This window comes from Budorcas taxicolor, chromosome 8 (genome assembly GCF_023091745.1).
Source record: "Budorcas taxicolor isolate Tak-1 chromosome 8, Takin1.1, whole genome shotgun sequence".
NCBI lineage: Eukaryota > Metazoa > Chordata > Mammalia > Artiodactyla > Bovidae > Budorcas > Budorcas taxicolor.
In genome coordinates, this window is record NC_068917.1 from 67,882,775 (window position 1) to 67,897,375 (window position 14,601).

General features: G+C 38.2%; 1 protein-coding gene across 1 annotated transcript in view; it reads left to right on the forward strand.

The window, feature by feature from the left end:
- Positions 1-14,601, forward strand: part of INVS (inversin) — a 133,783-nt gene that overhangs the window by 2,453 nt on the left and 116,729 nt on the right. Inside the window, exon 2 of the mRNA XM_052644796.1 lies at positions 590-718. Coding sequence (XP_052500756.1) covers positions 613-718 — 106 coding nt within the window. The 5' untranslated portion in view covers positions 590-612. The remainder of the gene's footprint in view (positions 1-589; positions 719-14,601) is intronic.

Here is a 14,601-nt window from a genome sequence, read left to right on the forward strand (position 1 = left end):
TGATTTCCAAGATAAGTTCCTGAGGTCAAGATCTCTAACTAGGTATATTTCCGTGGTGGACACAAGAAGAGAACAAATAAAAATGCCTCCTTTTGTGGGCATGAAAGAAAGAATGAGGTACCTTCTAATTTAGCACTTAAATCTAGGTAGTTTTAACCTGATAAGTTTATATCATTATCTATTTTGTGACTTCATCATCACCTTTAGTCCCAGTATCAGTTCTAATAGTTAGTATTATGTGGAGTCAAATCACCTGTATTAACTTAGCCAGTCACTGTGCCTTTTGAACCCCGGTCTAACGTTAAATACTTAGCCTTTTTTTTTTCCCTCAGCCCCTGATAAGCGTCTTCAGTTCAGTTTGATAAGCATCTTAGAAGCATCTAATCCTTTCATTTTACAGATGAGCAACTTGTACAGAAGTTCAGCTGCTTTGCTCCTTATGTCTCTTCTAAAACTAGGACTGTAGACATTTTGAATCCTGGTGAAGTGTTTCTAGTAAGCCATAATTATAACATACCCATTTAGAACTGGTGAGATGGATTTCAGAAGTGTTTCCTATGGATATTTATTGGTTGCATCATCATTTCAGGTTGCTCAGTTGTTGAGAAGACTATGAACAGGTCAGAGAACTTGTTCTTTCCCGGTTCTTCATTAGCATCCCAAGTTCATGCTGCTGCTATTAATGGAGATAAGGGTGTTCTTCACAAGCTTATCGTAGGTAAGCTCCAAGTTCCTCTTTAAGTACAGAAACTTGAAAAAATAACTCTTTGTCCTAAGGAAATTTTTTCATTTTAATTTGCAGTTTACTCACACGTTTTAGTGGAAATACATTATTGTTTATATTTGGTTTCAAGACTTGGACAAGAAAGAAATTAAGTCCTGAAACTTAAAATTGTGGTTTTTAGATTAGATGAAAAGTACTTGAGAAATACCTGTGTATGTGGCATCAAATCTAGATCCGTCTAGTCAAGGCTATGGTTTTTCCAGCGGTCATATATAGATGTGAGAGTTGGACTATAAATAAAGCTGAGCACTGAAGAATTGATGCTTTTGAACCATGGTGTTAGAAGAGACTCTTGAAAGTCCCTTGGACTGCAAGGAGATCCAACCAGTCCATTCTAAAGGAGATCAGTCCTGGGTGTTCATTGGAAGGACTGATATTGAAGCTGAAACTCCAATACTTTGGCCCCCTAATGCGAAGAGCTGACTCATTTGAAAAGACCCTGATGCTGGGAAAGATTGAGGGCAGGAGGAGAAGGGGACGACAAAGGATGAGATGGTTGGATGGCATCACCGACTCAATGGACATGGGTTTGTGTGGACTCTGGGAGTTGGTGAGGGACGGGGAGGCCTGGTGTGCTGCAGTTCATGGGATTGCAAAGAGTCGGACACGACTGAGCAACTGAACTGAACTGAACTAGATAGGTACTCTAAGGTGCTAAGAGAATTAATTTGTCTTTTAGTAATTCATCTGTTATTAGAGATCTCTGTAAGAACAGAGATCTGGAATGAGATATTAGATAATGATCTATAACATTTAATATATTCCCAAAGTAATGTTTACAAATGATTTGAACTTCAATGATTTTAAATTGATTAAATGTTCTTATCACTGATTCAGCTGATTGAAGTTGATAGTGGTCACCCTGTCTTATATATAGAGAAAGGTCAGGTTCTAGAAGAACTTTTAGAGAAGCTCTAGAGAATAAAGTAAACAGGAAAAAGACAGTGGCTGAGAATTTTCCAAGACTGCAAAAACCACAAATCTACATAGTCACAAGTCGTTAGTCCCAAAGAAAATAAATAATATAAAAATCTGTTATCTGTAATCTCGATACATACCACTAAATATTTGATGACATCATGATTGACAACCCAGTCTTTAAAGTCAACACTACTTGAACCTCCATACCTATTCCTTTAGAATGTATTTTCACTCTAAATGTCTCGTTTTGGCAGGAATTTCTACCCATGCACCCTAACTGATGACTAGTTTTTCTATTCCTCAATATGACATAAATTTTGTCTTTGTTTCCTCTATACATCTATTCCCTCTCCCCCTTTTTTACCTTCTACCCCCTTACCTTCTCTGCTAAGCAAACTCCAACTCATCTTCAAGGACAAAGTTCTCTTACCACATCTCTGTAAAGATTTCTCTTCTCTTTCAGAGATGTGATCCTCACTTCACCTCAGCTATCTACATTCAGTTACTCTTCGAATTTGACGTCTTCTACCACCTCTGACTCTTTCACTCAGACTCCCACCATTCAACTAAAACTCTCAGTTCCAGCTCATTTACTAATGAGAATGATAGTTTTTCAGTGTCACTGAGTCCTCCAGTCCATTATCTTTTCCACTTTTGACCATCATTATTCTTCTGTTTTTACTTTCCTTTCTATTCAGCCCTGATTCCACAGTCTATTATTAAAATCCTTCTCTTGGAAGAACTCCCTTTTCTTCTCACCTGTGACACCTGGCTGTTGCAATCCCAACTCTGGATGGACCTAATCCATCTACCTCTGTCAAGCCCTGAACAGTTTAACCTGTGTGGAAGATTGGTAACACCTTAAATTCATGCCTTCCTACTTCAGAAAGGCACTCAAGACTGCTCATCATATTACATTTCTCCATATGACTGTCCCATACCTTTTTCCTCTACTGAAACTCTGACTACTGCCATATCTCCCTCCCTCCCTTTCTTAGCTAATTCTTTATGCTTCTTACTTAAAGTGGAAACACTAAATAGGAACTCTCCCAACTTTCAGCCTAATAACTATGTCAGCCTACAGCTTCACCCATCTTCTCTCTTCCTGCTGAAACAGAGCAAATATCCCTTTCTGTCAAAGATAGTTTCTCCCTACGTCTGTCTTCTCAGGAATCTTGTTTCATATTTTTAACCTCGGATTACTACATCATCAACCTTTTCCTCTATTCTAAATTCTTTTATCAACATTGAAGATAAACATGCTCTGTTAGCTCCATTATTTAAAAATCCTTCTCTGCTCCTTCTAGGTATCTGCCTCTAGGTATTGCCATATTTGTCAGCCTTCCTTTGTGTAAATGTATGAGTACATGGGCTAAACTGCTTTAACAGTGACTTAAATAAGATAGAGGTATATTTCATTCTCATAATAGAACAAAGGTAAGTGGGCAGTCTAGGGTGGAGAGACATCTCTGCTTTACAGAATCATCCAGGGATGTTGCTAGAGCTTTACTTTGCCATTCTCAACATGTGGCTTCCATCTTTGGGTCAAAGGCAGATTCTTTCACTGTTGTCAGAGCCCAGCCAGCAGGAAGGGGGAAAGAGAGTGTGCAGGGTAGCAATTTGTCATCCTGGAAGTGGGTGGAGTTAGAGCCACGCCTAGGACAAAGAGCCTAAAAAAACCTCTCTCCCTGAATGGCATCATGCCTGGCTAAAACTCAGGGTGCTCAGTTCCCAGAAAGAAAGAATGAGAGAGTGGTATGGGGCACAATTATCAACCTTTTTCACCAAAACCAAGCTTCTCGAGCCATCTGCACTCTTTATCCCCACATCTTTATCTCCATCTATATTTTACTGAAAGAAAAGAAAATATACTTTCTTATTTTGAAATATATGTATAGAGAAGCCCATAGAACTTAAATGTTCAATTTAATGAATAAATATGAAGCAAAAGTGCATGTAGTCAACATTAGGTCAGAGAACAGGACATTATTTTTCTAGAAGCCCCAGTTCATTGCTCCTTCCCTCTTGGCATAATATGGTGTCTTGACGTTTATGTCGGAGAAGGCAATGGCACCCCACTCCAGTACTCCTGCCTGGAAAATCCCATGGACGGAGGAGCCTGGTAGGCTGCAGTCCATGGGGTCACTGAGGGTCAGACACGACTGAGCGACTTCCCTTTCAGTTTTCACTTGCATTCGTTGGAGAAGGAAATGGCAACCCACTCCAGTGTTCTTGCCTGGAGAATCCCAGGGATGGGGGAGCCTGGTGGGCTGCCGTCTATCGGGTCACACAGAGTTGGACATGACTGAAGTGACTTAGCAGTAGCAGCGACGTTTATGTGATAATTATATTGTAGTTTTGCCACCTAGTCATATGTCTTACACTCTATAGTTTAGTTTTGCCTTTTTTGGACTTTTCTCCTAAATGTTCCATGTTTACTTGTACTAAAAATTGTATATTCAGTTATATCGAGCTCAAAACACTTGAATTGCTTCCCATTGTATTTGGAACAAAATTTTGAAACTATACCTCTTTCTCTCTCCAACCTCACATTTCACCACTCTCTTCCTAGAAAAACCTGCCTTATTTTCATTTCTCAAATCTGTAAGCCCTTTTCCATCTCAAAGCTTTTGCCTAAAATACTATTCTCCTCATTGTCTGTCGGGCTGACCTTTACTCATCCTTCAGATCTCATCATTGAGGTCACTTCTTCATAGAAGCCTGCTCTGCCCATTGAATCTCAGTGAAGTCTGTTCACTGTGTCCTCTCTTGTAACTCTTCAGTTTTCTTTCATAGAATTTATCTCAGGTCATAACTGTGTATGTGTATGTTTGACTATTTTAATGTCTCTCTCTAATTTAATAGCCTCCATGAGTATAGACTAGGTCTGTTGAAGTCGTCTTTATACACACAAAATCCAGCACAGTGCTTGGCACATAGTAGGCACATGAGAAATGCTTGTTGAAGAAGTGAATGAAAATTATTTTCGTTGTTTTAAGTATCTTTCCTCCCAATAAGTCTATAATCATTTAGAGGGCTGAGATTAAATCTGAATTGAGTTGAATTAAGAGACAAGTTAGGGCTAAATTTCATTGGGAAAAAATTTTTAAGTCAGAACTCCTCAAGAAAACATATTTTATAACTCTTTCATTATTTTAACATGAAATATAATTATTAAGGGGAACAAAGTGTGCAGTATAGGCTCAATCATACAAATTAATGTGTTATATAATAAAACTTAAAATATTTCTGTTATTTTATATCTCCAAAGGAAAAAATTCCTTAAAAACAAAGAAGCAATCATGATATGAAACAAATACAGAACTGACAAATGTATTTATAAGTTGATTCTATGTATTTTATTGTGTTGTCTAAGGAATCCCTTACTCATTACTCACTTTGAGCTGTAATATTGTTCACCTTTTAAGAATTATGCCATTTTTGTCTTCTGTTCAAAGACAGTAATACCTTTGCTCTGTGGTATTTCCTAACATTTATATATTCCCACCAAATAATATGTTATTTTTCAGTATTAAGATACATCTTAAATTTCAGTGTATCTTCTATGTTCTTTTATGTAGCATGAATGATGATATCTTAAGTATATGCTGTTTCTCTTTTCTAAACTAGCAACATAGTACTACAGATGAATTATTTTTTTCCTTCAATCTTTGCTCACCAACTGCTCCATGAATTCATTCACTTTAGCATTTTCTGTTTTCCCTTCTCTGTTTCCATGGAGAAGTGTGTCGTGATGTGTTTGACTCCATGGAAACAGATGAGCATCTCTTTCTACATACACAGCTAATTAAATCGAACACTTTCTGTGCTGCCCATTGTCCTGGAGGAGGAGTGAAGAGGCTTTTCCTGAATGAGACATCATTTTAGTAGCAGTTCTTAGTGTTTAACCTAATACAGTGGATTAATGTTTTAACATAGCTTATTACGTCCTAGATTCAGATGAACTGGGACTCAGTACTGGGCCCTAAAAACAAACATACATAGTAAAATCCTTTCATTTTATGCCTATCATTTATAGATGTGTAGATTTTTCTGTTAACATTAAGCTCAAATAATTTAATTGAATACCAGAGGTATTGTGGATAATATATTTTAGTTGATTCATTTTAATACTGTACAGTGTAATATAGTAAAAAGGATACAGATTTTAGAGTCAGATAAACCTGAGATTTTAATTCTGGCCTTGTCTTTTGTTTTTAATTAAGTAATCTATTTATTTGGCTGCACCAGGTCTTAGTTGCAGCTGCAGAACTTTGATCTTTGTTGAGGCATGTGGGGTCTTTCAGTTGCCCAATTCTCATCGCAGCATGTGGGATCTAGTTCCTTGACCAAGGACGGAACCCAGACCCCCTGCATTGGAAACATGAGTCTTAGCCACTGACCCACCACGGCCCTGGCTTTGTTATTTATTTATTATATTACCTTGGCTTAAACCACTTGACCTTTTTGAGCCTCTTTCCTCATCTGTAAACTAGAGATTATAATACTGTGCCTGTGGGACAGTTAAATTAGATAAGGAATGTAAAATATCTAGTATCACACATGGCAGACAATAGGTAGGTTGGATTTACAGTAAAATGATCAAATCTTGTGTAGTTTCAGAAATGTCCCAAAAAGAAAAATCTCTAAATGCTAACAAAGAATAACCCTTCTTTCTTTGTAAAAACCAAACAAAATAATTAGTAAATATTCACTGTGTGTAATGATGGATCCTGGCCTCATTGCTAAAAGTGTTTGGGGTATTTGCAGTGGTAAGGTAGCCAGGCAGCACCATTTCTGATTCTACTATAACTTTTGTTGACCTGTCCATACTCTGAACTTACATAAATCTCTCTGAATCGTTGTTTCTCTTTGTTTGTAACGTCTCCCAACACAGTAGTTAGGTGTGGCAGGGAGCCTCATAAGTCAGAGAGCAGTGACATTATTTTAGGTTACTTTTTCCTTTACCCTGGCTTTAAATGTTATGGTCATTAAAGGTTTTGTAAATGGTTGCTTACATACATGAAAGTGAAAATGTTAGTTGCTCAGTCATGTCTGACTCTTGGTGACCCCGTGGACTGTAGCCTGCCATGTTCCTCTGTCCATAGGATTTTCCAGGCAAGAATACTGGAGTGGGTAACCATTCCCTTCTCCAAGGGATCTTCCCAACTCAGGGATCAAACCTGTGTCTCCTACATTGCAGGCAGATTCTTTACCGTCTGAGCCACCAGGGAAGCCTACACATGTATATTTTTACAAATATACTTACAGGCATATGCATCTATACTAATAATGATAATAAAATTAGCCAACATTCATAAAGTTATGTTATATAAGCACCATCTTAAATGTTTTGTAACACGTGAACTCATTTAATAACAAAACACCACGAAGAGTTTGGGGTACTCTTACTTCCCTCATTTCATAGGTCAGGATACTGAGATGTGGAGAGATTAAGTAACTTGTCTAATAAAGAACAGAACTGAGATTGAAGCCTGCAAGACTGATTGTAAAGTCCATGCTTTTAAATACTAAACTATAGGGCCTCCATGTGTAGGTATATCTATCTAACATGCGCATTCTTGTGTATGAGTACGTAAAGAAAGACAAACATAAGAGGAAGACAAGAAAGTTGCTTAGTTCTAAACCTTGACTCATGAAATTAATAGTTATCTAGTTTGGACTTTTCTGAACATTTTTGTGCTATGAACTCTTTTGGCAATCTGGTAAACCTTGTGAACTCCCTTCTGAGAAACATGTATTTTAAGAGCTTAAATTTTATGTAATAACAATCCAAAGAAAATCAGCTGTATCAAAATACAGTTATCAAAGTATTTTAAAATTATGATGTAGCAATATACTTACATTCATTTTTTTAATCAAATAAATAGCAAGATCTAGTGGCAGATGTAGCAACTATGATAATTTGAAAATAGCGATGAATGTAAATAATATTTTAAGATAGCTTAACAATGATAATGAGATAATATATAAACATGTTTTGTAAAATCTCAGGTGCCCTCAAAATATATATCCCTCCCATGTTGTTATTCTCATTTTATATCAGGACACTCAGCAGTTAAGCAGTATAACTACACAGTTAAAACTCAAACCAAGTCATTGGATTATGGATCCTATCTTCTTTCCATTGTTCCCATGTGGCCTCTATAAAAATAAGCAGATAGTTTTTAGATCACCACAATTGTCTTCCCAAGATTGTGACAATCTGAAAGGTATGAAGTAAACAGCAGGTGAAAGGAGATAAATGCATCTTTGATGCTACGCAAAGGTAACATTTTAGAACAAGCAAATTAGATATCTACAGAGAATGCTGAATTCACTTGTGTGGGACAGTATGACGCCATAGCTATCGTGTAGAGTGGCACAACTGTCACTACATGTCACAGTCATTGCCTCTAAATGCTGGAGCTGGAGCTCTGGCTTCTGCACGTACCAGTCTGTACAGAGACTCTCCTGTTTCAGCTAGCCTTAAAATAACCGACTGCAGCAGAGCAGTCGGTTTCCAGTCATGGTTCCAGCTCAGCTTCCTGAACTGTGTATAGATGGAGCACATGCAGAATGCCAGCCACAGTTGGTGGTGGATTAGAGGCTACCTCCACAGTTGCCAGAATAATTAAAACAACACAGCACACTAGCCAGCTGCATCCTATATTAGCTGTCCCTGATAGGAATGCAAATTTAAGTGACTGCTGTCCAGTGAATACTAGTTTACATCATAAGCCCTTCATTTGTACAACATGTTGCAGTTACCAAACACTTCCAAACAATGAATCATCTCATTTGTTCATCAGAAGAAGCTGTGGTGGAGACTGGACAGGTATTAGCTGAATGTTGTAACCAAGGAAATGAAGGAAAGGAGTAGGGTAGCTAGATAAAGGAACAGGCCTTTCTCAGCTACTCTCATTTAGCAGGAAGCTCAGAACCTAATGGGCTGCTCAGAACCTAATGGGCTGCTCAGAACCTAATGCTCACCACTTGGAAACTAGCCATAGGGCCACTATCCCCTTAAAGCAACTCGAAACAGGACCCAGGTGAGGAGGCTAAGGGCTGCTTTTTCTAGTCATACTAAGGGATACATACTTTCAGCTGCCTCAGTTGCAGAAATGTTCCTTATAGGCACAGCATATTGGATGTTGGTGACACAACCAAATTAAATCTTCCCTGTTGGAAAGTATAAATATCAGTGACACAAAACCAAAGTATGTCAGGGGTTGAAGAGAAGCCTTGGAGTTTCCCTGTATCTTACAGCCGACTTTCTAAGAGTGAAGCGATTGCCCTGGGATGCAGAGTGACCTGTTGACCCCGTGGTTCTGACCCCACTTTGGCCCTGAGAAATCTAATTAGTCAGGATTACCCCAATGCATGCCAATTGCCTCCGTTTCTCACGTTCATTCTTATGACCACTGGTCCTGAATCCTCTCCCTTATTCAAACTTCTAAGGAAGGATGCTACTCTGCTGCTGCTAAGTCACTTCAGTCGTGTCCGACTCTGTGCGACCCCATAGGCAGCAGCCCACCAGGCTCCCCTGTCCCTGGGATTCTCCAGGCAAGAACACTGGAGTGGGTTGCCATTTCCTTCTCCAAAGCATGAAAAGTGAAAAGTGAAAGTGAAGTCGCTCAGTCGTGTCCGACTCTTAGCAACCCCATGGACTGCAGCTTTCCAGGCTCCTCCATCCATAGGATTTACCAGGCAAGAGTACTAGAGTGGGGTGCCATTGCCTTCTCTAGGATGCTACTCTAGGAGGAAATTATTACATAAATTACCATTATCTTGCTAACAGTAAGCACTACTGTCTTTGCTTAATACTAACAAATAAGATGTGGATGAGAGTGTATATCAATTATGAAATACAATAAGCTAGAGACCAGCATTTTTTCCAGTAGTCATGTATGGATGTGAGAGTTGGACTGTATGGAAGGCTGAGCACTGAAGAATTGATGCTTTTAAACTGTGGTGTTGGAGAAGACTCTTGAGAGTCCCTTGGACTGCAAGGAGATCCAACCAGTCCATCCTAAAGGAAATCAGTCCTGAATATCCATTGGAAAGACTGATGCTAAAGCTGAAACTCCAGTACTTTGGGCATCTGATGCGAAGAACTGACTCATTTGAAAAGACCCTGATGCTGGGAAAGATTGAAGGCGGGAGGAGAAAGGGACAGCAGAGGACGAGATGGTTGGATGGCATCACTGACTCGATGGACATGAGTTTGAGTAAGCTCCGGGAGTTGGTGATGGACAGGGAGGCCTGGTGTGCTGTAGTCCATGGGGTCACATAGAGTCAGACACGACAGTGACTGAACTGAACTGATTCTCTGTGTCATTTTTCACTGTAGAAGGACTCAAATGATAAAAGGAACACGCTCTACCTGTAATACATTTCAGTTCTGTTAATGAATGTGGGTTTAAATGAGTCCATATCTATAAATGCGGTGATAGAATCTCTGGAATCTTCTGGATTAGATATTGGAGGTCTTTGTATAGAGAATAATACCTAGCACTGAGTGACCACCCAGAAGACTTATGCATAGGGGCTTCTATTATCAGATATGTTGAGTCAAATTCAAAACTTACCTCCATCTTCAAAACCGAGATTCTGAAACAGAACAAAAACTTGCCTCTTCCAGGAGTTGGGCTTCCTTGGTTGCTCAGCTGGTAAAAAATCTGCCTGCAATGTGGGAGACCTGAGTTCGATCCCTGAGTTGGGAAAATCCACACTCCAGCATCCTGGCCTGGAGAAGTCCATGGACTACAGTCCATGGGATCGCAAAGAGTCAGACATGACAACTGTAGCCTATCAGGCTCCTCCGTCCATGGGATTTTCCAGGCAAGAGTACTGGAGTGAGTTGCCATTTCCTTCTTCAGGGGATCTTCCCGACCCAGGGATTGAACCCAGGTCTCCTGCATTGTAGGCAGACGCTTTACTATATGAACCACCAGGGAAGATGAGTATTTTATAAGGCTTTTTCAAATTTCAAGAGCAGTTACCTTTCATGCTTTATTAGCAGCATACAAGGAAACATGGATCAGCAAAAAGAGTTATTGGAGAAGGTATGAAGTACTTCTGGGTCCCAATACCATCCAAGATTCAAATATATATTGAAATATTTAGAGCTAAAACAGCTTAGTTTCAGGCAAAAATAACTCAGACCAAAGCGTGACATGTTCCCTTTCTTCATTTAGCAATTGTATTTCCCCAAAGCAAATATTTTGTGTGGTCAATTTTCTTCCTCCGTTAGCAGTTCATGCTAAAACACCTTAAAAATAACTGCCTTCCCTCATGCTCAACTCATATATGATTACCCTGAGCCAGTACGTGGATATCTGATGATTTGTGACGAAAGTAAATTTTTTGCACTTAGAGTGTTATGGTATCTTTTTTTGTTGTTTTAAAGTAAAGTTTATGGAGTTTTAATACAATCAATACAGTCAATTTTACGCTTTTTCAGTCTGTAGTTACTTAATTTTAGCAAACATGTGGTCATGCAATTACCACCACAGTCAAGATGTAGAACAGGTCCATCACACCCCAAATTTTCCCATGTTCCTTCATCATCAATCTCTCCCCACATCTCAGCCCCTGGCTGCCCCTGGATACAACTGGTCTGTCTTCTGTCCCATAGTTTTACCTTTTCTAGAAACCCATGTAAGTGAATCATACAATATGTATGTACCCTTTGAGACTGTGTTCTTTAACTTAGCATAATACACTTGAGATTTTTCCATGTTATTGAGTAGATTAGTACTTCATTCCTTTTTATTGCTGAGCAGTATTCTGTTGTATAGATGTACTTCAATTTCTCTTGTCATTTTCCAGTTGAAGGACAATTGAGATGTTTCCAGTTTTTAGTACTAGTAAATGAAGCTTTCATAAACATCCACATGCAGGTTTTTATGTGAACATAAGCCTTCCTGCTTTTACTTCTGCTGTGTACTGAACACTCGATGAAATTATTGGGCCATGTAGTAAGTGTATATTTAACTTACTATGAAACTGGCAAACAGTTTTCCATAGTGGCTGTAACGTTTATGGTACCAGTCCTACCAGCAAAATCTGAGTTCTAGTTTTTCCACATCCTCACCAAGAATTTGGTATTGACAGATTTGCTTTGGTTTTGGTTTAGCCTTTCTAATAGATGTGTAGTAGTATCACATTGTGGTTTGAATTTGTTATTTTCCTGTGTATTAATGATGTTGAGCATCTTTTCATATGCTTAATCGGTGAAATGTCTATTCAGACCATTTGGCCATCTTATAATTTCATTATCGGCTTTATTATTCACTTGTAAGAGTTCTTTATTCTGGATATATTGAAGGCTTTATTAGATATGTGTTTTATAAATATTTTCTCCAACTTTTTATGACTTGTGTTTTTATTTTCTTAACAGTGTCTTTCAAATAGAATTTTAAGTTTGGATCAAATTCAATCTATCAATTTTGTAAAGGACTATTCTTAGGTATCATCTCTAAGAAATTTTCACCTAACTCAAGGTTGCAAAGGTCTTTTACCTTTGTTTACTTCTAAAAGATTTATGTAGTTATAGAGATTGTACATTTACATTTATTATTGATTTTTAGATAATTTTGTATATGGTAAAAAGTATAGGTTTTGGTTTTTTTGTTGTTGTTGTTTTCATATGTGGATGTCCAATATTTTTCGTACCATTTGTTTAAAAAATTATCTATTGGTTTGCCTTTGCACCTTTATCAAAAACCAGTTGATCAGGGAGGGATAAATTAGGAGTTTGGGATTAAAATATACACAGTACTGTATATAAAATAGATAACCCACAAGCGTGTAGTTAAGTCCTCTCTCTTTTTTAAAAAAAAATCTTTTTATTGGTGTGCTTATACCATTTACCTATGTGTATGTATATGTGTTCAGTTGCTCAGTCATGTCCGACTTTGCGACCCTCTGGACTGTAGCCTGCCAGGCTCCTCTGTCCATGGGATGTCCCCAGCAAGAATACTATTTCCTCCTCCAGGGGATTTTCCCAATCCAGGGATTGAACCTGCATCTCCTGCATAGCAGGCAGATTCTTTATTGCTGGGGAAGCCTCACGTACCTATAATTAATCATTAATGTTAGAATTTAAGATTTCCAACTTATTGTGTATTGTTTCCTGTTTTTCATTCCTCTTTTTTTCCCACTCCTGTCTTCCTCTACATTTCTTGAATGTTTTTAACATTTCATTTTAATGTGTATGTAGTGGAAAGTATTGCGATCCACCATATCAGCATACATACAAATTTAAAATGTGCAATTCAGTAGTTTTTTTCATATTCACAGAGTTGTATTGTACAAACATCACAATTGATTTTAGAAGAATTTCATTGTACCCCTATAACCGCTATATCCTTTAGCTATCCTCAGACACTTTTCCTTTTCACTCCTGGTCTACGCAAGCACTTGATGTAGAATTCTGGGTTAATAGTTCTTTCTCCTCCCCCTCAACACTTGGAAAATGTTGTGCCATTGCCTCTGGCTTCCTTAGTTTCTTATGAGAAATATACTATAATTTGAATTTAGTCTTCAGAAATTTGATTTTGACTGACTCAGTATGGATTTCTTTGGGTTTATTTTGTTGAGCTTTGCTCAACTATGTAAATTTGTAGGTCTGTGTCTTTCACTAGATTTGGGCCATTTCTAGTCATTATTCCTTCAAATATGTTTTTAGCCTCTCTTTTTCCTCTCTTTCTGGGGCTCTGATGATATGAATGGTAGAAACTTTGTTATTGTCCCACAGAGCCCCGGGACTCTGTTGATTCTTTCTATCTTTTCTATCAGTTGTTCAGACTGAATAATTTCTGTTGGTCTGTCATCAAGTTCTGTGATTCTTTCTTTTGTCATTTCCATTCTGCTATTGTGCCTATTTAACGTGATTTTTATTTTAGTTCTTTTATTTGTTTTTTTACTTATTTTAAAAGTGGTATTATTGTGATATTTTCATTGGATTCATCGCTTTTTTATTTTTAGTTATTTCTCTTTTCTTTTTTGGATTTCACTGGATCTTTGCTGCTGCATGTAGGTTTTCTCTAGCTGTGGTGCACAGGCTTCTTGTTACACTGGCTTTTCTTGTCGCACGGCATAGGCTCCATGGCACACGGGCTCCAGTAGTTGCAGCGTGCTGGCTCCAGAGTGTGGGCTTAGCAGTTGTGGTGCACGGGCTTGGTTGCCCCACAACCTGTGGGATTTTCCTGGACCAGGGGTTGAACCTGTGTCCCCTGCGTCAGCAAATGGATTCTTAACCACTGGACCGCCAGAGAAGTCCCACCGAGTTCATCTTTATGAGGCTTTGGATTTTTCCATTTGCCTCAATAGCATTCATAGTTGCTTATCAGACTTTTTATGACAGCTGCTTTAAAATCTTTGTCAGCTAATTCTAATATCTGTACCATCACAATTTGTTGCCAGTTTATTACCTTATTTAATATTTTCCTGATGTTTGGTTTGTCTAGTAATTTTGGATTATATCTTGAACATTTTGTGTATTATGGTGAAAACTCTGAATCCTATTTAAATCTCCTATTTTAGTAAACTGATAATCTGTTTAGGTTAGAATGAACATTTTGTTCCAATTTTGTGGACTGTGGTTCAAATGTCAAACTTTTTCAAAGCTCTTGCAAGTTATTTTCTGGTCTGCCCCACTTTTGTAATACCCTGGCCAATTTAGAACCTGGGCAGTATTCCACTAAGAGTTCAATTCTCAAAGCTTTTTCTATTTTAACTTTGGTCAGTTCCATACATGGTCTGCCAAAAGTTATCCATGGCATTATGCACTGATATAAAGAATTGCTTTCTCTAGCTTCCTCCTTTCTTTTCTCCACTGTCTAGTTGAGAAGGGATAAGGTAACACCTCATTGCTATCCTTTGCCTGA